The sequence below is a fragment of the Oncorhynchus kisutch genome, linkage group LG17 (assembly GCF_002021735.2).
Source record: "Oncorhynchus kisutch isolate 150728-3 linkage group LG17, Okis_V2, whole genome shotgun sequence".
In the NCBI taxonomy this organism is placed as follows: Eukaryota; Metazoa; Chordata; class Actinopteri; order Salmoniformes; family Salmonidae; genus Oncorhynchus; species Oncorhynchus kisutch.
Genome location: NC_034190.2, coordinates 9,564,435 through 9,584,990, shown reverse-complemented (window position 1 = coordinate 9,584,990; position 20,556 = coordinate 9,564,435). Strand labels below are relative to the sequence as shown.

Here is a 20,556-nt window from a genome sequence, read left to right as displayed (position 1 = left end):
GTACTTGGTGTGACGCACAGCACGTGCTGTACACTCACATCTCAAGCTTTTATTCTGTTGTCACACACGCATGCATGCTGACACACACACAGTACCAGTCAAAAGTTTGGACACCTACTCATTCAAGGGTTTTTCTTTATTTTTTACTATTTTCTACATTATAGAATAATAGTGAAGACATTACAACTATGAAATAACACGTATGGAATCATGTAGTAACCAAAAAAAGTGTTAAACAAATCAAAATATATTTTATATTTGAGATTATTCAAAGTAGCCACCCTTTGCCTTGATGACAGCTTTGCACACTCTTGGCATTCTCTCTATCAGCTTCAAGTGGAATGCTTTTCCAACAGTCTTGAAGGAGTTTCCACATATGCTCAGCACTTGTTGCCTGCTTTTCCTTCACTCTGCGGTTCAACTCATCCCAAACCATCTCAATTGGTTGAGATCGGGTGATTGTGGAGGCCAGGTCATCTGATGCAGCACTCCATCACTCTCCTTCTTGGTCAAATAGCCCTTACACAGCCTGGAGGTGTGTTGGGTCATTGTCCTGTTGAAAAACAAATGATTCTCCCACTAAGCGCAAACCAGATGGGATGGCGTATCGCTGCAGAATGCTGTGGTAGCCAAGCTTGTTAAGTGTGCCTTGAATTCTAAATAAATCAATGACAGTGTCACCAGCAAATTACCATCACACCACCACCTCCATGCTTCACGGTGGGAACCACACATGCGGAGATCATCCGTTCACCTACTCTGCGTCTCACAAAGACGGCGGTTGAAACCAAAAATGTCAAATTTTGACTCATCAGACCAAAGGACAGATTTCCACCAGTCTAATGTCCATTGCTCATGTTTCTTGGCCCAAGCAAGTCTCTTCCTCTTATTGGTGTCCTTTATTAGTGGTTTCTTTGCAGCAATTAGACCATGAAGGCCTGATTCACGCAGTCTCCTCTGAACAGTTGATGTTGAGACTAGAGGTCGACCGATTATGATTTTTCAACGCCGATACCAATACCGATTATTGGAGGACCATGAAAGCCGATACCGATTAACCCAATTATTATTATTTTTTTTACAATTTATTTGTAATAATGACAATTACAACAATACTGAATGAATACTTATTTTAACTTAATATAATACATCAATAAAATCAATTTAGCCTCAAGTAAATAATGAAACATGTTCAATTTGGTTTAAATAATGCAAAAACAAAGTGTTGGAGAAGAAAGTAAAAGTGCAATATGTGCCATGTAAGAAAGCTAATGTTTCAGTTCCTTGCTCAGAACATGAGAACATATGAAAGCTGGTGGTTCCTTTTAACATGAGTCTTCAATATTCCCAGGTAAGACGTTTTAGGTTGTAGTTATTACAGGAATTATAGGACTATTTCCCTCTATACCATTTGTATTTCATTAACCTTTGACTATTGGATGTTCGTATAGTCATTTTAGTATTGCCAGTGTAACAGTATAGCCTCCGTCCCTCTCCTCGCTCCTCCCTGGGCTCGAACCAGCAACACAACGACAATTAGCGCGCGCTAACTAGCTAGCCATTTCACTTCGGTTACACGAGCCTCATCTCGGGAGTTGATAGGCTTGAAGTCATAAACAGCGGAATGTTTGACGCACAACGAAGAGCTGCTGGCAAAATGCATGAAAGTGCTGTTTGAATGAATGTATTCGCGCCTGCTTCTGCCTACCACCGCTCAGTCAGATACTTTTATGCTCAGTCAGATTATATGCAACGGAGGACACGCTAGATAATATCTAGTAATATCATCAACCATGTGTAGTTAACTAGTGATTATGATTGATTGCTTTTTATAAGATAAGTTTAATGCTAGCTAGCAACTTACCTTGGTCTACTGCATTCGCGTAACAAGCAGTCTCCTTGTGGAGTGCAACGAGAGAGAGAGGCAGGTCGTTATTGCGTTGGACTAGTTAAGGTTGCAAGATTGGATGTCTGTCTGTCCCGCTGTCGGTCTGTCCGTCCGTCTAAGGAGCCATGCCGAGGCGTCTTAGGTCAGGGCCCTGATCTCCCATTCAGCATGCTCATTCACAATACGGCTAACATTATTTATATGAAAACAAATAGAAGGTAGTTGGAGCAACTGCTCCGCAATGCCACCCAGGACACGGTAGCATGTCAGCCGGAATTGGGTGTCTGCTGAATGATGTGAATGTGAGAATAGACAAATCTGTAGATTTTTATGTAAAGATGCAGTATATCTCCCCCTCTTTCTTTTCCTCGTTCTCTTAAACATCAACAAATTCAAATCCTATTATTTCTATCCAGTGTTATGTTCATGCAGGTACCCTTGTTTTCATTCCCATCATGCCCTGCACTAATGACAGCCCCTCTATGGAGGAAGTATGACAGTATGATGAGGCCATGGTCTGTCAGCCTCCACGGTCTGGTCTGTCAGCCTCCACGGTCTGGTCTGTCAGCCTCCACGGTCTGGTCTGTCAGCCTCCATGGCTCCTATACAGTCACGATAACCAGTCTATTTTCTCCCTGTCTGCCATCCAAATGGCCACCTATTTAGTGCAATAGTTTTTACTAGGACCCATTGGGCTCTGGTCCCTAGGAGTACAGTATATAGGTAATAGGGTGCTATTTGAGACGCTGGCCCTGTCTACATGCCACGACAGCCGTCTTGTATTGTTTGCCAACACTTCTGTCACTTTGATTCTAATCATACTGGTGACTACAGAATGGGGAGAAAATGCTGAGTCATTGATGATCCATTTCTGATTAATGCTTTGCTTTACATTGTCTGTCTGTGTGACTAGGTAACTAAATTCACACTGGCTAAAAGCCTCGGTGGAGTGAGCCATCGTTCCAGAGGAGGACACGTTCTGTAGCCAGCGCCCGTCTACAGTTTCCTGTTATAGTTGTTTTCGGCTCCGTGGCAAGTGGTCTAACCTTAGCACTCACATGAGACTCTGTAACCTCTCTGCTCTTAATGGAGGTGGATGGGGGGTTTCCTACCATCAGTAGAGATCCTTGGCAAACAGTTTGTCAAACCTTAGACTATGTGGAATCAGCTGAGTGCTATCTGGCACGAAATGGCAGCAGATGGAGTGTGTATTCCATATTGGGCTTCCATGCTCCATATTAATGTAAAGTGTTGGTCCCGGTGCAGCATCTTCAGCTCTGTTATAGGTCATGTGATCCTGGAAGAGAGTGATACAGGATCTGCGTCCCAATTGGCATCTTTTTCCCTATTTAGTGCACTCTTTTTTTTGACCAGGACCAATAGGGCTCTGGTCAAAAGTAGTGCACTATATAGTGAATAGGGTGCCGTTTGGGATGCAGCGATAAACCACAGAGACACAGGAGGCCAACTTAGCCTCGGCAGGCAATCAGCCACGGTTCAATCATTCCAATGGAAAAACAGTGTGGCGTCATTATAGAGATGGAGAAGGTAATCGATTGAGTTATGAAGTGACGGAACAGAAGGAAGCCTGTCATTTGGGACTCAGGCTAAGACATTCCTCTCTATAGAAGCTAGCTGGTGGAGCCATGAGCCATGAGTGTCAGTGAAGGTAACCAGATTACTGCACTCCAGCAGTAGCCTAGGCTCTGCCAAATGTGAAAGCAAAAGTAGCCTAGTGCAAATGGCAAACATACACTGAGTGTACAAAACATTAGGAACACCTTCCTAATATTGAGTTGCACACACGTTTGCCCTCAGAACGGCCTCAATTTGTCAGGGCATGCACTCTACAAGTTCACGAAATGGTTCCACAGGGATGCTGGCCCATGTTGACCTCAATGCTTCCCATAGTTGTGTCAATTTGGCTGGATGTCCTTTGTGTGGTGGACCATTCTTGATACACGCAGGAAATTGTTGAGCGTGAAAAACCCAGCAGCGTAGCAGTTCTTGACACACTCAAACAAACTGGTGCGTCTGGCACCTACTGCCCATTCACCCTCAATGGCACACATTCACAATCCATGTCTCAATTGTCTCAAGGCTTCAAAATCCTTCTTTAACCCGTCTATTTCCCTTCATCTACACTGATTGAATTGGATTTAACAAGTGACATAAATAAGAGATCATAGCTTTCCCCTGGTCAGTCTATGGAAAGAGTGTTGTACACTGTGTGTTATGTATTATGTGCGACATGCGTTGATATTTCCTTTAGATACTTGGCCTAATTCCAATACCTCCAAAGTATACAGAGAAGAAGGGTGTTATTGTCACCATGAAAGGTGAATGATCAAATCAAATCAAAATCAAATCAAATGTATTTATATAGCCCTTCGTACATCAGCTGATATCTCAAAGTGCTGTACAGAAACCCAGCCTAAAACCCCAAACAGCAAGCAATGCAGGTGTAGAAGCACGGTGGCTAAAAACTCCCTAGAAAGGCCAAAACCTAGGAAGAAACCTAGAGAGGAACCAGGCTATGTGGGGTGGCCAGTCCTCTTCTGGTTGTGCCGGGTGGAGATTATAACAGAACATGGCCAAGATGTTCAAAATGTTCATAAATGACCAGCATGGTCCAATAATAATAAGGCAGAACAGTTGAAACTGGAGCAGCAGCACGGCCAGGTGGACTGGGGACAGCAAGGAGTCATCATGTCAGGTAGTCCTGAGGCATGGTCCTAGGGCTCAGGTCCTCCGAGAGAGAGAAAGAAAGAGAGAATTAGAGAGAGAGCACACTTAAATTCACACAGAACACCGAATAGGACAGGAGAAGTACTCCAGATATAATAAACTGACCCTAGCCCACTGACACAAACTACTGCAGCATAAATACTGGAGACTGAGACAGGAGGGGTCAGGAGACACTGTGGCCCCATCCGAGGCCACCCCCGGACAGGGCCAAACAGGAAGGATATAACCCCACCCACTTTGCCAAAGCACAGCCCCCACACCACTAGAGGGATATCTTCAACCACCAACTTACCATCCTGAGACAAGGCTGAGTATAGCCCACAAAGATCTCGGCCACGGCACAACCAAAGGGGTGGACGCCAACCCATGATGGGCGTTATTGTCACCATGAAAGGTGAATGGCGGGTGTTATTGTCACCAAGGTGAATGATGGGTGTTATTGTCACCATGAAAGGTGAATGATGGGTGTTATTCAGGCAGAGTTATAATGCTTGTTCACGTGCATAGTTTTACGACAGGTCTGATTTTATAATGGGAAACATGTATGGCGCACACCAAGTATATAAATCTCTATATTTTTGTGAGTTATTTAGTGTTACATTCACGCAATGGTTCTAAATGAGGCACCAGGCCTCTACCTAGGCTCTTCCATAGACAGAGTAGGGCTGATGGAAGGCACCAGGCCTCTATCTAGGCTCTTCCATAGACAGAGTAGGGCTGTTGGAAGGCACCAGGCCTCTATCTAGGCTCTTCCATAGACAGAGTAGGGCTGTTGGAAGGCACCAGGCCTCTATCTAGGCTCTTCCATAGACAGAGTAGGGCTGTTGGAAGGCACCAGGCCTCTACCTAGTCTCTTCCATAGACAGAGTAGGGCTGTTGGAAGGCACCAGGCCTCTACCTGGCTCTTCCATAGACAGAGTAGGCTGTTGGAAGGCACCAGGTCTCTATCTAGGCTCTTCCATAGACAGAGTAGGGCTGTTGGAGGGCACCAGGCCTCTATCTAGGCTCTTCCATAGACAGAGTAGGGCTGTTGGAAGGCACCAGGCCTCTATTTAGTCTCTTCCATAGACAGAGTAGGGCTGTTGGAAGGCACCAGGCCTCTATCTAGGCTCTTCCATAGACAGAGTAGGGCTGTTGGAGGGCACCAGGCCTCTATCTAGGCTCTTCCATATACAGAGTAGGGCTGTTGGAAGGCACCAGGCCTCTATCTAGGCTCTTCCATAGACAGAGTAGGGCTGTTGGAAGGCACCAGGCCTCTATCTAGGCTCTTCCATAGACAGAGTAGGGCTGTTGGAAGGCACCAGGCCTCTACCTAGTCTGCTAGTGGTGTTGTTTAATGTGGTGTTTTGGTGGTGTTGTTTAATGTGGTATTTTGGTGGTGGTGTTTAATGTGGTGTTTTGGTGGTGTTTAATGGGGATGTTTTGGTGTTTTGCCTTCCTCAAGGGCACATCAACTGATTTTTCACCTAGTCGGCTCGGAAATTCGAACCAGCGACCATTTGGTTACTGGCCCAACACTTTCAACTGCAAATCTACCTGCTGCTCGTGGAACAGTTTTCTATTTGAATGACTGACTGGACCCACTGAACTGTTGGTTTACTTGCTTTTGTTGTCTGCCGTAGACTGTGTTGTCTGCCGTAGACTGTGTGGTCTGCTGTAGATTGTGTTGTCTGCTGTGTACACACACACACACACACACACACACACACACACACACACACACACACACACACAGAGGGCAGCTTTCTTGAGGCCCTCACTGGGAAGTGGAAGCATTTGTGTTGTTGGAGTGCAGGCAGCCCCTGTGACCATGTTATCATCCTTGACCACATGCACGCATGTGCACACACACATACAGTACACACACACGGAGACACAGGGGAACTCGCATACCAGCGATGCCTGAGGTCGGCCTTACCCAGATCTCGTATGCTGAGGTTCCCCTCCCTATCTCCCTCCCTCCCGCAGCTGACAGACCCTAAATGCACACACACACACACACACTGCCTGCACACTCAAACAGCCCCCATCACAGGTTCTGACCCGTTTCCCATTTCCAGCACATTGTAGCTGGACAGTTGGAAAGCCCCTCCATTTCCAGCACTGTCCCAGTTCAAGCCATTGCATAGGGCAGTGCACCATATCTCGGCATGGCTTTATGGAGAATTGACAAAGTAATAACATTTGCAGTGTTACGTAACCACGACCTTGTCTTCCTAGCCGGTGAAAGGCAGTTCCTCTAATGTTGTGTCAATACTCACGTGCTTCAACGGTCCTGTTGTCTGTTGTCTTTTCAGTATTTTTCTAGTGTGTTTTTTTTTGTTCCGTCAGAACATGCTTCCAGTCTCTCTGATTTTCCCAAGGTACCTCAGCAGAAGTCCCATGTATGGATGAAAACACTTGACCTTCTCTGTCGGATGCACCGTGCTCCCTAGCAGCTTGTCTCTATTTTTAACTACTGTGTCTGTCAGTGGCTGCAGAAACCTGAGATGACCGGCTGCAGAGGGGAGCAGAATGGATGGAGGGAGGGGAGGGAGGGGGTAGATCTGCCAGATCCGTGTCTGTGTGTTAATTGGGGACCTCTAACATGAATGGGCCTAGTTTATGAGACGTGTTGGCTAGACTGGGGGCACAGAGTACAGTATGTATGCTCATAGAGTACAGTATGTATGCTCAGAGAGTACAGTATGTATGCTCAGAGAGTACAGTATGTATGCTCAGAGAGTACAGTATGTATGCTCAGAGAGTACAGTATGTATGCTCAGAGAGTACAGTATGTATGCTCAGCGAGTACAGTATGTATGCTCTAAGGGTTTACTAACAGAATGTTCCTCTCTGTCTCTGACAGAATGTTCCTCTCTGTCTCTGACAGAATGTTCCTCTCTGTCTCTGACAGAATGTTCCTCTCTGTCTCTGACAGAATGTTCCTCTCTGTCTCTGACAGAATGTTCCTCTCTGTCTCTGACAGAATGTTCCTCTCTGTCTCTGACAGAATGTTCCTCTCTGTCTCTGACAGAATGTTCCTCTCTGTCTGTTCCATTTTGAGTGATGTCATCATTATGTTTGTTTCGGTTCTCTTTATGTGCCCTGTCCTTCTCCTTCATCCACTTTTGGTTCCCCCCAAGTCCCAACCCTCAACGTCATTAAAGGCCACACGAAAACAAACGATCACACCCAAATACGTATTACTGTAATAACCCTATAAAACAGGTTGACTGATACATATTACTGTAATAACCCCATAAAACAGTCTCAGACTGTTTCTTATTACTGTAATAACTATAAAACAGTCTCAGACTGTTACTTATTACTGTAATAACCCCATAACAGTCTCAGACTGTTACTTATTACTGTAATGACCCTATAAAACAGTCTCAGACTTAGTTATTACTGTAATGACCCTATAAAACAGGTTGACTGTTACTTATTACTGTAATAACCCTATAACAGTCTCAGACTGTTACTTATTACTGTAATAACCCTATAAAACAGGTTGACTGATACTTATGACTGTAATAACCCCATAAAACAGTCTCAGACTGTTACTTATTACTGTAATAACCCCATAAAACAGTCTCAGATGGTTACTTATTACTGTAATGACCCTATAACACAGTTCCACACTCTGTCACCCTCCTTCCCTCTATTGCATGTCTAAGCTCCTGTTTCTTTGGAGAGATGTCACAATGGCTTCTATTTTAGCGTTTGGAAAAACAGATATTAAGTACTGTATGTAAAAAATATTATTATTATTATTATTATTATATATTTTAAAATAAGATCATAAGATTTTTATTTTACCTTTATTTATCTAGGCAAGTCAGTTAAGAACAAATTCTTATTTACAATGACGGCCTACACTCTTTGAGAACGAACAATCACCAAAATAAAAACTAAGACAGTCAGGTAGAATCTAAAATTCCCAAAATGCCATGGCATGGGGCCTGTCATGCCAAATAATGTCCCCCAGCCAAAAGGGGGACACTATTTGGCATGACAGGCCCCCAATGATTTAGTTTGAGCAACTCCAGTAGCATAAGTAATGGATGTTTTATTGTCATATAGGGACAGCTAATACTCAAACTACACACGACCTGCTGTTCACTCACTCACTCACACACACACACACACACACACACACGTGTTCTGGAAGGTCCCCAGGCTAGTACAGCTGAGTTGTATTAACATAACACACTACAACACACTTCCTAACCAGATCAAGAGGGGTCTTATTTTTCTTCAGTACTTAGACACCCAGCATCTCATCCAGTCCGACCTACCTGTGGAGAGAGAACAGTCCCTCCTGTGGATCACACCAGTGGGCGTTGATTGACTACAACAAAAATATATGTTATTGTCACATACGGATAGGTACAGTGAAATGTGTTGTTTTTCAGTGTCAGCCATAGTAGTACGGCACCCCTGGAGCAAATTAGGGTTAAGTGCCTTGCTCAAGGGCACATTGACAGATTTTTCACCTTGTCGGCTCAGCTTTTCGAACCAGCGACCTTTCAGTTACCATTAGGCTACCTGTAATTAACCACTAGGCTACCTGTAATTAACCACTTGGCTACCTGTAATTAACCACTAGGCTACCTGTAATTAACCACTAGGCTACCTGTAATTAACCACTAGGCTACCTGTAATTAACCACTAGGCTACCTGTAATTAACCACTAGGCTACCTGTAATTAACCACTAGGCTACCTGTAATTAACCACTAGGCTACCTGTAATTAACCACTAGGCTACCTGTAATTAACCACTAGGCTACCTGTAATTAACCACTAGGCTACCTGTAATTAACCACTAGGCTACCTGTAATTAACCACTAGGCTACCTGTAATTAACCACTAGGCTACCTGCCATAACAAAATGTGTAGAATTACAAGAAACAAACTTTAAAACTGTACCGTTTTATCTCCGCCCCATGGCAAAATGTGTAGAATTGCAGGAAGCTAGCATTTAAACAGCAACATTTTCTCTCTGCGGCCAAGAGGAGGGCGTCTAAAATGTTTGGTCAGAGACAGCGACGCCCACTATGGGCCCTGGTCAAAAGTAGTGCACTATGCAGGGAATAGAGTGCCATTTGGGATGTAAACTTCTGATGAGAGGGATACGTTCTGTGAGCGTGAGTCAGCTAGCTGACCTGGAGCCCTTCACACCTATATCACTCAACAATATCCTTCTCTTTCTGTCTGTCTTTCTCTCTTCCTCTATCTCTTCTATCTTTTCTCTCTCTACCTCTTTCTTTTCCCTTTTAATCATTCACTATTTCTCTCCTCCCTCGTTCGACTGAACCTCCCCACTCTTTCTTTCTATCAATCACTCTCTCTCTCTCTTTTAGATGAACTCACTTCTTAGTAATGACTCGGGACGTCGGTTTTGATACGAAAGCTTCTTTTAGTAAGAATACTTGTTTACGTTACATTTAACAACAATTGTTTTGGTACAGAGCAATGCAGGTAAGATGCTGTCGGAAAGTCAGCCACAATCACTCAACACCTGCACATAATTGGCGCGTTATCACTCATTCCTCTCGAAAGGCATTCTGGGACTTGCAGTCAAAAAGCGTGATTCAACACAACCCAATACAATTACATATGCAAATAAATCTAAAGAAATATCTCAAATATCTCAGCTCAAAGAATAAACTTAAACATTAACTCTAACACATTAAAGTTACAACATCCTCCTCCCCCCCGATGAACAATTGTGTTCATCTAGATCTCTAGGCAGTATATCAACTGAATAGGTCTCCTCAACAAAGTCCCTGAAGCAGTACGAACTGAACATTATCTAACTAAGCCATCTCGGCCTGGAAAAAGTTCCTCAATCTTTTCTAGTTTACAGGTTTGTCTGGGTGTGTTGCAGCGGTGTGCTGACTTTAGATCCAGCAAGTAGTCTCTTCGCCAACTGTTCCAGAAACTGGTCACAAGTCTCTGCCTGTACTTCCATCTGCGTGTCATTTCCCGCTTGTTTAACGTTGGGTGCTGAGTGTCACTTGCTCCAGAATGCATCACCTTCTCATGGTGGTACTGTATCAGCATTTCTGAGTATCTGTACTTATTGGGCAGAACCCATGGGTGCTGCTCTCTGAATGTGAAGTTGGACTGTTGCAGTCTTCCTCCTACACTGAGCAGTTCGTGTTCGTCCAGGAAAGGTTTCAGTTCTCTGATTTTACAGTCATTGTTTAGGCTTTTTCCTGCCTTCAGTAGTTTGATCTCCTGTCCAAAACTCTGTTGTTGTGTTACCTTAATCCAGTACTTTTCTGCATCGAACAGTTCATCAGCAGTCAGTTCACCTTGCATCTTTATGGTTGTACGTGCATTGGCTATGAATCTCTTTATCCAGGCGGTGACTCTGAACACTCTTTTCAGTTTGCTGTACCTTTCAAACTCCAACACAGGTTCAGTGTTGTCTGTGCTGTTTGCTGCGAGTTGTACAGTAACCTGGCAACTGGACTTGAGTTCTATATTCACCTCATCCGGAACCTTATCATCAGTCTCTTCGGACTGATTGGGTGATGTCAGAATTCTGGGTCCATTCCACCATAGCTCGCTCTGTGTCAAGTTTCAAACAGTTTGTCCTCTTGTAGGGAGGTCAGCTGGATTAGTTTTCCCTTCAATATGTGACCATGACTCTGGATTGGTCAAGGACTGGATCTCCGTCACTCTGTTCGCAACTAACTGTTTCCATTTCTGAGCTGAGCTGCAAATCCAATGCAGCACGATCATCGAGTCTGTCCACATTTTGATCTGTTTTTCTTCCATTTTCAGTGTGGTCATCAACTTGTTTGTTAGTCTCGCTCCAATCACAGCTCCCATGAGCTCCAGGCGTGGCAGCGTCATTTTCTTAAGTGGGGCTACCCTGGACTTGGATGTGACTAGACTTGTTGTTTCCTTGTCTTGTGACTCACCTTGCAAGTAAGCTACTGCACTGTAAGCCCTTTCACTTGCATCACAGAACACGTGTAGTTTCAGGGTGTGGTTATTCTGTGGCCGCATGTCTGTACGGTACCACCTTGGTATGATGAGCTGGTGTAACTGGGGTAGTTCTGAACACCACTGTTGCCATTCTCGTGTCAGATCAGGTGGTAATTCTTCGTCCCAGCAGAGTCCCCTCTCCCACATTTCCTGGAACATGCACTTGATCCTGATGGTGAAGGGAGTTAAGAAACCAAGAGGGTCAAAGATACGTGCAGACGACTGCAGAACACTTATCTTTGTGTTCTCCTTTTGCCTTAGAATGCTCAGTAACAGCCTGAGGTCAAACACAAAGTCATCCGTTTCCGGCCTCCATACTAAACCTAAAACCTTCAGCACTAATCCTTGTGTTTGTAACGTCAACGGGTGGTCAGTTGTCGTACTCTCCTCCCATTTTGTTTTCAATTCAGGAGAATTGGTCATCCATTTGCAGAGGTCCATGCCTGCAATCGACAGCATTCGCTTTGCAGTTGTCACAAGGTAAGCCTCTTCAACATTGCGTGAACTTGCAATGAAGTCATCTACGTAGAGTGACTCTCTCAGTATCTCTACAACTTCTGGTTGTTCTGTTTCATATTGGTTCAGGTGCTTCCTGATTGTAGCTGCCAGCAAAAATGGACTTGGGGAAGCTCCAAATACCACTCTTTTCATCCTCAGCACACGCAGCTCCTCTTCATTTTCTCCCCTTGGTGGGCCAGTGAGCCATAGAAATTTCACGGCGTCTCTGTCTCTCTCTGCTAGGGATATCTGCAGGAAAGCTTTCTTAATGTCTGCCATGAATGCGATCTCATGTAGTCTGAACTTTATCAGAACGCTGAGCAGATCCGGATTCAGGTTCGGTCCTGTGAGTAGACAGTCATTGAGAGATGGACAGCCATCTTCATGGAACGAGGCATCAAACACCACTCTCAGTTTTGTTGTCACCTTATCTTCTCGGAGTACTGCATGGTGAGGTAAGTAGTATTTTACGTTGTCTGCACTTGATGTGTTGTCCTTGGGCACGTCCTCTGCCATATCTTGTTGTAAGTAGTCTTCTACTACTTCATTGTATCTGCTGTACAACGTCACATCCTTCTTCACTCTTTTCTTCAGACATTCAAACCGTTTCTTGGCGATTCTATAGTTGTCTTGGAGTTCTGGCATTTCTCGTTTCCATGGCAACTCCACATGGTATCGCCCATCTTTGAAGGTGGTTGTTTCCTCAAACCTTTGTAGAGCCTCGGGTTTCCTCTGAGTTCTGTGTCCTCTCGCTTAGAATACCCAGAGACTGAAGCTCCCAGAATGCATGCAGTTGCTTGGAGACTAGTGTGTCTTCATCAAGTGGGATGAACATGCAGGTTGCCTTGGCGACACTTGACATGGACACGGGTCCCTGCACCGACCATCCAAAGGTGCTCTCTAAAGCAACTAGCGTCTCCGTCAGTCGCTCCACTCTGCCTGATACTATCTGCCAGTAGTAGTCTGCTCCTATCAGGACAGAGAGTTCAGGATCATTGTCATCTCCTGGAACGTCTGCGAGCTGCAGTCCCCTTTTACTGAGCTCATGCTGAATCCGTTCACCAGGAACCTTCATCACAGCTGTGCACACTTGTGGGGTTTCAATGGCCTCTATCTCTATTCTCTGCTGTTTGTCCCAGACATTCTCCAAGATGACTTTCACTGTGTTGCGTTGGGATGTTGCTGGGGCAGAGGAGCCAAACGTGAAGAGTGAGTGCCTCTTGTCTGATTACTGGTAGCTTCAAGCCCTTCAGAAGGTTTTCATGTATGAAGCTTCTCTGACTGCCTCCATCTAGTAAGCAATGAGCTATCTTCCTGCCTGATGGGCCTTCTACCCATGCCTTTGCTGTTTGTAGTAACACAGTGTTCTGTCCATCTGGTTTCATCTTCACTGAATGGGGAATAACTGAGGAAACAACAGCATCTACAGAAACAGTAGGGGGTGGCACCTCACTCCTCTTACTGGTACACACCGCAATGTGATGTCTGCTTCCACATGTTGCACATGACACATCTTTGACTTTACAGAATTGTGCTATGTGTCTCTGTCCTAAACATACAAAGCATCTTCCCATGTTCTTTAGTTTGTAGTCAGGGCAGTTTTCTGATTTGTGGTCTGCACTGTCACAAAATAGACAAGTTTGCTGCTCCTTCTGGCTGGCTGTATGCAGTGCTGCAGCAGAGGGCATGTTGGGTCTTTTTGGTTTCATTTCATTGGAGAAGCATGACTGGTTCCATGGTTTGCTCCCTTTCTGTTGGTTGTATGATCTTGTCATTTGTAGCGCTCTCTCCCTGCTCTGAACCTCTTTCTGTAGGAAACTGATCATCTCAGACACTTTCCATTCATCATCTACTCCCCTCTGACGACTATAGTCAAGAGCTATGTCCTCTGGAATCATCTGCAGTAAGATTGGGAATAGTAGGCTTCCATAGGATTCTGACACTACACCCAGTGATTCCAAGCTCCTAATCTGAATTTCACATTCATCATATAGCTGCCTCAATGCATTTAGATCAGAGGATTTCTTCACAGGTGTGAGATTCAGCAGCTTTGACATATGAGCACTAATCACAAGGTCTTTCCTTCCAAATCTGCTCTTGAGTAGAGCGATTGCATTATCATAGTTACTGTCTGTTAACATCAGTCCTGCTACTGCCTTTGCAGCTGGTCCAGTGAGATATGTTTTCAAATAGATAAACTTCTCTTTTTTACACAGTGAATCATTGTTGTGAATAGCAGTCTCATACTGGCTCCAAAACTCCTGCCACATACTGACATCTCCATAGAATTTCTCAATAATCAACTTCGGTAGCCTTACTGAGTTAGCGTCACTCACCCGGGCTGGTAGTGGATTGACGTCCTGTTTCTTCGTTATCACTCGTTGTGCACGACTCTTCAGCATGATAATGCGTTCTTTGTAATCCTCCGTGCATGCGATCTCTGCCTCCAATCCGTCCAATGGCGTTAACCGTTCAATTCCACGATCGGGTTCAAACAAACTGTCCTCCTTAGCTGATAACAATTCCAACAATGTACTCAAGTGACCGGTATCCGGATTTGACTGGGATATTTCCACGTCAATCTGATTCTAAATCCGCGTTGTTGCGCCTCGAATGGTACCCCGCTTTCGTCTCATTCTTTCTGCTTCATGCCGACGTTCCTCCTCAGCCATTTCAGCCACTTCTTCGTCGCAGCTCATATCCCGGGTTTCGGCACCAACTTTTAGATTAACTAACTTCTTAGTAATGACTCGGGACGTCGGTTTTGATACGAAAGCTTCTTTTAGTAAGAATACTTGTTTACGTTACATTTAACAACAATTGTTTTGGTACAGAGCAATGCAGGTAAGATGCTGTCGGAAAGTCAGCCACAATCACGCAACACCTGCACATAATTGGCGCGTTATCACTCATTCCTCTCGAAAGGCATTCTGGGACTTGCAGTCAAAAAGCGTAATTCAACACAACCCAATACAATTACATATGCAAATAAATCTAAAGAAATATCTCAAATATCTCAGCTCAAAGAATAAACTTAAACATTAACTCTAACACATTAAAGTTACAACACTCTCCTCCTCTCCTGCTGTTCTGTACAGGTTATTGTGGGGGTGCACAATTTTTATTCCCCCCCCCCCCACCCTCTCTCTCCTGCCAGGCATCGTTCTGGCATATTGCAGTTTGCCACTGTGAGCAGCCGGGCACAAACAGCTGCTGAATAGCCCAGCCCACTGAGACGGTGCCAGAGGGGTCAGAGGTTAAGAAGAGATCAGAGCAGGCTTTGTTGGTGCATCTTATCGTTGATTTGAGATGTGTTTATGTAACTTGCCTTTGAATGTTACTGGTTATGTGATACTGTAAAGTAGCTGCCTGGTGGTATGGTGTCTCATTCCAATGGTCAGTGTGCATACGTTACATTCTGTCTACTCATACACCCCACATACCACCCCACACCACCCCACACACCACCCCACACCACCCCACACACCACCCCACATACCACCCCACACCACCCCACACACCACCCCACATACCACCCCACACCACCCCACACACCACCCCACACCACCCCACACACCACCCCACACACCACCCCACACCACCCCACACACCACCCCACACCACCCCACACCAACCCCCACACCACCCCCAACACCACCCCACACACCACCCCACACACCACCCCACACACCACCCCACACTACCCCACACCACCCCACACACCACCCCACACCACCCCCCACAACAGCCCACACACCACCCCACACCACCCCACACACCACCCCCCCCCCCACACACACCACCCCACACACCAACCCCCAGAGACCACCCCACAACTGTAATGTCAGCACTTTCCATTGCAACAAGGGCCTGTATTTAAATGGACCAGTTTCCCATCAAATGGTTCTGTACGGCTCGCTCTCTCTCTCTCTCTCTCTCTCTCTACTCCCCCTATCTCTCTCTCTCTCTACTCCCCCTATCTCTCTCTCTCTCTACTCCCCCTATCTCTCTCTCTCTACTCCCCTATCTCTTTGTCTCTCTCTCTCTCTCTCTCTCTCTCTCTCTCTCTCTACTCCCCCTATCTCTTTGTCTCTCTCTCTCTCTCTCTCACTCTCTCTCTCTCTCTCGCAATTCAATTCAAGGGGCTTTATTGGCATGGGAAACATGTGTTAACATTGCCATCTCTCTCTCTCATTCTCTCTTGCTCTCTAATCTCTCTCTCTCTCATTCTCTCTCTCTCTCTACTCCCCATATCTCTCTCTCTCATTCTCTCTCTCTCTCTCTACTCCCCCTATCTCTCTGTCTCTCTCTCTCTCTACTCCCCCTATCTCTCCTTCCCTCTCTTTCCTGCCCTCTTTCCTTTTCTCTCTGTCTCTCTCTCTCTACTCCCCCTATCTCTCTGTCTCTCTCTCTCTCTCTCTCTCTCTACTCCCCCTATCTCTGTCTCTCTCTCTTTCTCTCTACTCCCCCTATCTCTCTGTCTCTCTCTCTACTCCCCCTATCTCTCCTTCCCTCTCTTTCCTGCCCTCTTTCCTTTTCTCTCTGTCTCGCTCTGTATCCCTCCCTCGCTCCTACTATCTTTCTCAATCTATTACAAAAAAATCAATGTATTCCCTAACTTCCTTCCCTCTGCCTTTGAATGTGTCTTGTGTGTTTTTGGGAAAGCTGAGCCTGGTCTTCCTTTGAAGATAAGTCAGATGTATTACACACTGTGTCTACATCCAAAATGGCACCCTATTCCCTATATAGGCTAGTGCACTACTTTTGACCAGGGCCCATATGGCTCTGGTCCAAAGCAGTGCACTATATAGCAAATAGGGTGCCATATTGGAAACAATGTGTGCCTCATGCCAGTCCTGTCCCTGTAATGTCTGATGGTGGGGGAGTTTGGCTCTGCAGAACCGAAAGAGGAGGAGGAGGAGGAGGGGGGGGGGGGAGGAGGAGGAGGAGGAGTGTGACTGATGTGTGTGAATTGGATGAGAAGGTGATGTTAATGGAGGGTAATGGGGAGTTTTGGGATAATGACAGCAGACAGTTCTTCCCAGTGAAGGTGGCCTGGGAGCAGAATGGGATGATGCTAGAGTTTGTAAGCATCACTAGTGCTAGCATCACGTCATCGTACTGGCTTGACAACAAATGGAGTTAACATGTATAATACTCTCCCAATTGTGTTCTGGGACAGGTGTTAGTAATGTTCAGATAATGTTGATATCAATCATGTGTAAATATTCCACTTGAAACCCTCTCACTCTAGGAGCTCAGATGCAATAATGTAATAACCTGATAGCTTGTCTGTTGAAACGTTGGTTGTCTTCATCAGGGTATAATGACAAACAATGTGGGTCACTAGTTTATACAGCGTCAAAGAACACACACAGGTGTCTGTAATCATGGCCAGGTGTGGCCTGATATCATAAATATTCTACTTTACAGGTATTCCATATTTCTACATTTTAGGAAATGAAACAAATATCTTGTCTTCAAACTTACTCTTTATGAATGTGTTATCTTTCTTCCAGGTATCTCCTCCACACCAGAGCCTTTGGACAACCAGAATGAAGACAAGAACATAGTGAAGGACCTTCTGACATCAGACGATTCAGCCATCTCAGACCTCTCCCCAGACACGGAGTCCTGTCCCAAAGCAGACCCCTCCACCAAGACAGACCCCTCTACCAAGACAGACCCCTCCACCAAGACAGACCCCTCTACCAAGACAGACCCCTCCACCAAGACAGACCCCTCTACCAAGACAGACCCCTCCACCAAGGCAGACCCCACTACCAAGACAGACCCCTCCACCAAGACAGACCCCTCTACCAAGACAGACCCCACTACCAAGACAGACCCCACTACCAAGACAGACCCCTCCACCAAGACAGACCCCTCCACCAAGACAGACCCCTCTACCAAGACAGATGCTAGACCAGGCACCCCTGGGTCTGGCACCAGCCCCCATCCCAAAAAAGGAGGTACATTATTCAACACTTGGCCTGTGCTCAGAACAGCTCTGAGACCCACTGAGAGACATACTGTAACCAGGAAGATAAGGAAATAGCATGTGGTTGGACATCCAGTGTGAGGTGTACAGTTTGGTAGCTGTTTAAGCTAGTTATCATGTGAGGGGAGAACCATTCAGGGATTCATGTCTTCATGAAAGGTTCCTCAGACTAATCTAATGGATCTTCAGCCATTACAGACCCAATCAGACAGATGGCAGTGGGTGAACTACACATCTTCATTTGTTAGGGGAGTGGTGGACGGTATAGAGGGGGAGGGACGAGGGCCTTGTGTTGGGACAGGACTTCCAGGCTTAGGGAGTTTTCCTAAACCTTCCCCAGCATATCTCTCCAGACACCAGGTTTGTCTCTCCAGACTCCAGGTTTGTCTCTCCAGACACCAGATTTGTCTCTCCAGACACCAGGTTTGTCTCTCCAGACTCCAGGTTTGTCTCTTCAGACTCCAGCCTTGTCTCTTCAGACTCCAGACTTGTCTCTTCAGACTCCAGACTTGTCTCTTCAGACTCCAGCCTTGTCTCTTCAGACTCCAGCCTTGTCTCTCCAGACTCCATCCCAGGGCTGTGAGACGCCAGTCCTGGCTATGGGACGCCAGTCCTGGCTGAGAGACGCCAGTCCTGGCAATGAGACGCGAGTCCTAGCTGTGAGACTCCAGTCCTGGCTGTGAGACTCCAGTCCTGGCTGTGAGACTCCAGTCCTGGCTGAGAGACGCCAATCCTGGCTATGAGACACCAGTCCTGGCTGAGAGACGCCCGTCCTGGCTGTGAGACGCCAGTCCTGGCTGAGAGATGCCAGTCCTGGCAATGAGACGCCAGTCCTGGCTGAGAGACGCCAGTCCTGGCTGTGAGACGCCAGTCCTGGCTGTGAGACGCAGGTCCTGGCTGTGAGACGCCAGTCCTGGCTGTGAGACGCCGGTCCTGGCTGTGAGACTCCAGTCCTGGCTGTGAGACTCCAGTCCTGGCTGTGAGACGCCAGTCCTGGCTGTGAGACGCCGGTCCTGGCTGTGAGACTCCAGTCCTGGCATTGAGACTCCAGTCCTGGCTGTGAGACTCCAGTCCTGACTGTGAGACTCCAGTCCTGGCTGTTAGACGCCAGTCCTGGCTATGAGACTCCAGTCCTGGCAGTGAGACGCCAGTCCTGGCTGTGAGACTCCAGTCCTGGCTATGAGACTCCAGTCCTGGCAGTGAGACTCCAGTCCTGGCTGTGAGACGCCAGTCCTGGCTGTGAGACGCCTGTACAGGAATTCACCCTTTGATTGTGGTGGTGGGAGGAAAGAGTTGTTGCTATAGTGACGGCCGCAGCTCTTGCTGCAAGGCCCTCTCAGGTTGGCAGAGAAAACGCAGCATACATATGACATAGCATGGGGCTCCAGAACGGAGACGTTGCTTAACCCAGGGCCCCGTTTCCAATGCAGACATATTTTAGGCCTAGGCTGAAACAGGATTAATATAAAAATCCTTCATCTTATGTTTGTGTTTATCAAAGAGGAACAGGGAGAACGTTGATAATTGCTGCAGACAGGAAATTCAGAAGAATACATGACCGCATCCTAAATGGCCCCCGATTCCCTATAATAGTGCACAACTTTTGGTCAACGGAAGGGCACTATATATGGAATAAGGTGCCGTTTGGGGCGCACACATGAATGAATGAGTTCCCTTCTGGTTCACACAACACTGTGCAACTATTGAGTGAATTCCATTATAGCACCGCAGCAGGAGATGCAGCTTCCTGTCCTTCATCGTGAATATACACTACCGTTCAAATGTTTTGGGTTACTTAGAAATGTCCTTGTTTTTGAAACAAAAAAAATAAATAATTGTCCATTAAAATAACATCAAATTGATCAGAAATACAGTGTAGACATTGTCAATGTTGTAAATGACTATTGTAGCTGGAAGCGGCTGATGGTTTTTAATCTACATAGTCGTACAGAGGCCCATTATCAGTAACCATCACTCCTGTGTTCCAATGACACGTTGTGTTAGCTAATCCAAGTTTAACATTTTAAAAGGCTAATTGATCATTAAAAAAAACATTTAGCAATTATGTTAGCACAGATAAACTGATATGATTAAAGAAGCAATAAAACTGGCCTTCTTTAGACTAGTTGAGTATCTGGAGCATCAGCATTTGTGGGTTTGATTACAGGCTCAAAATGGCCAGAAACAAAGACATTTCTTATGAAACTCATCAGTCTATTCTTGTTCAGAGAAATGAAGGCTATTCCATGGCGAGAAATTGCCAAGAAACTGAAGATCTTGTACAACGCTGTGTACTACTCCCTTCACAAACTGGCTCTAACCAGAATAGAAAGAGGAGTGGGAGGCCCCGGTGCACAACTGAGCAAGAGGACAAGTACATTAGAGTGTCTAGTTTGAGAAACAGACACCTCACAAGTCATCAACTGGTAGCTTCATT

At 45.8% G+C, this 20,556-nt stretch overlaps 1 protein-coding gene across 8 annotated transcripts in view; it reads left to right on the top strand.

Moving 5' to 3' along the window:
• The window catches only part of LOC109907152 (MAP7 domain-containing protein 1-like), a 74,183-nt gene that overhangs the window by 21,244 nt on the left and 32,383 nt on the right, over positions 1-20,556 (top strand). For all 8 annotated transcript variants that reach the window (XM_031795071.1, XM_031795072.1, XM_031795079.1 and 5 more), the window contains exon 2: positions 17,638-18,090. In XM_031795071.1, the coding sequence (XP_031650931.1) occupies positions 17,638-18,090 (453 nt within the window). The remainder of the gene's footprint in view (positions 1-17,637; positions 18,091-20,556) is intronic.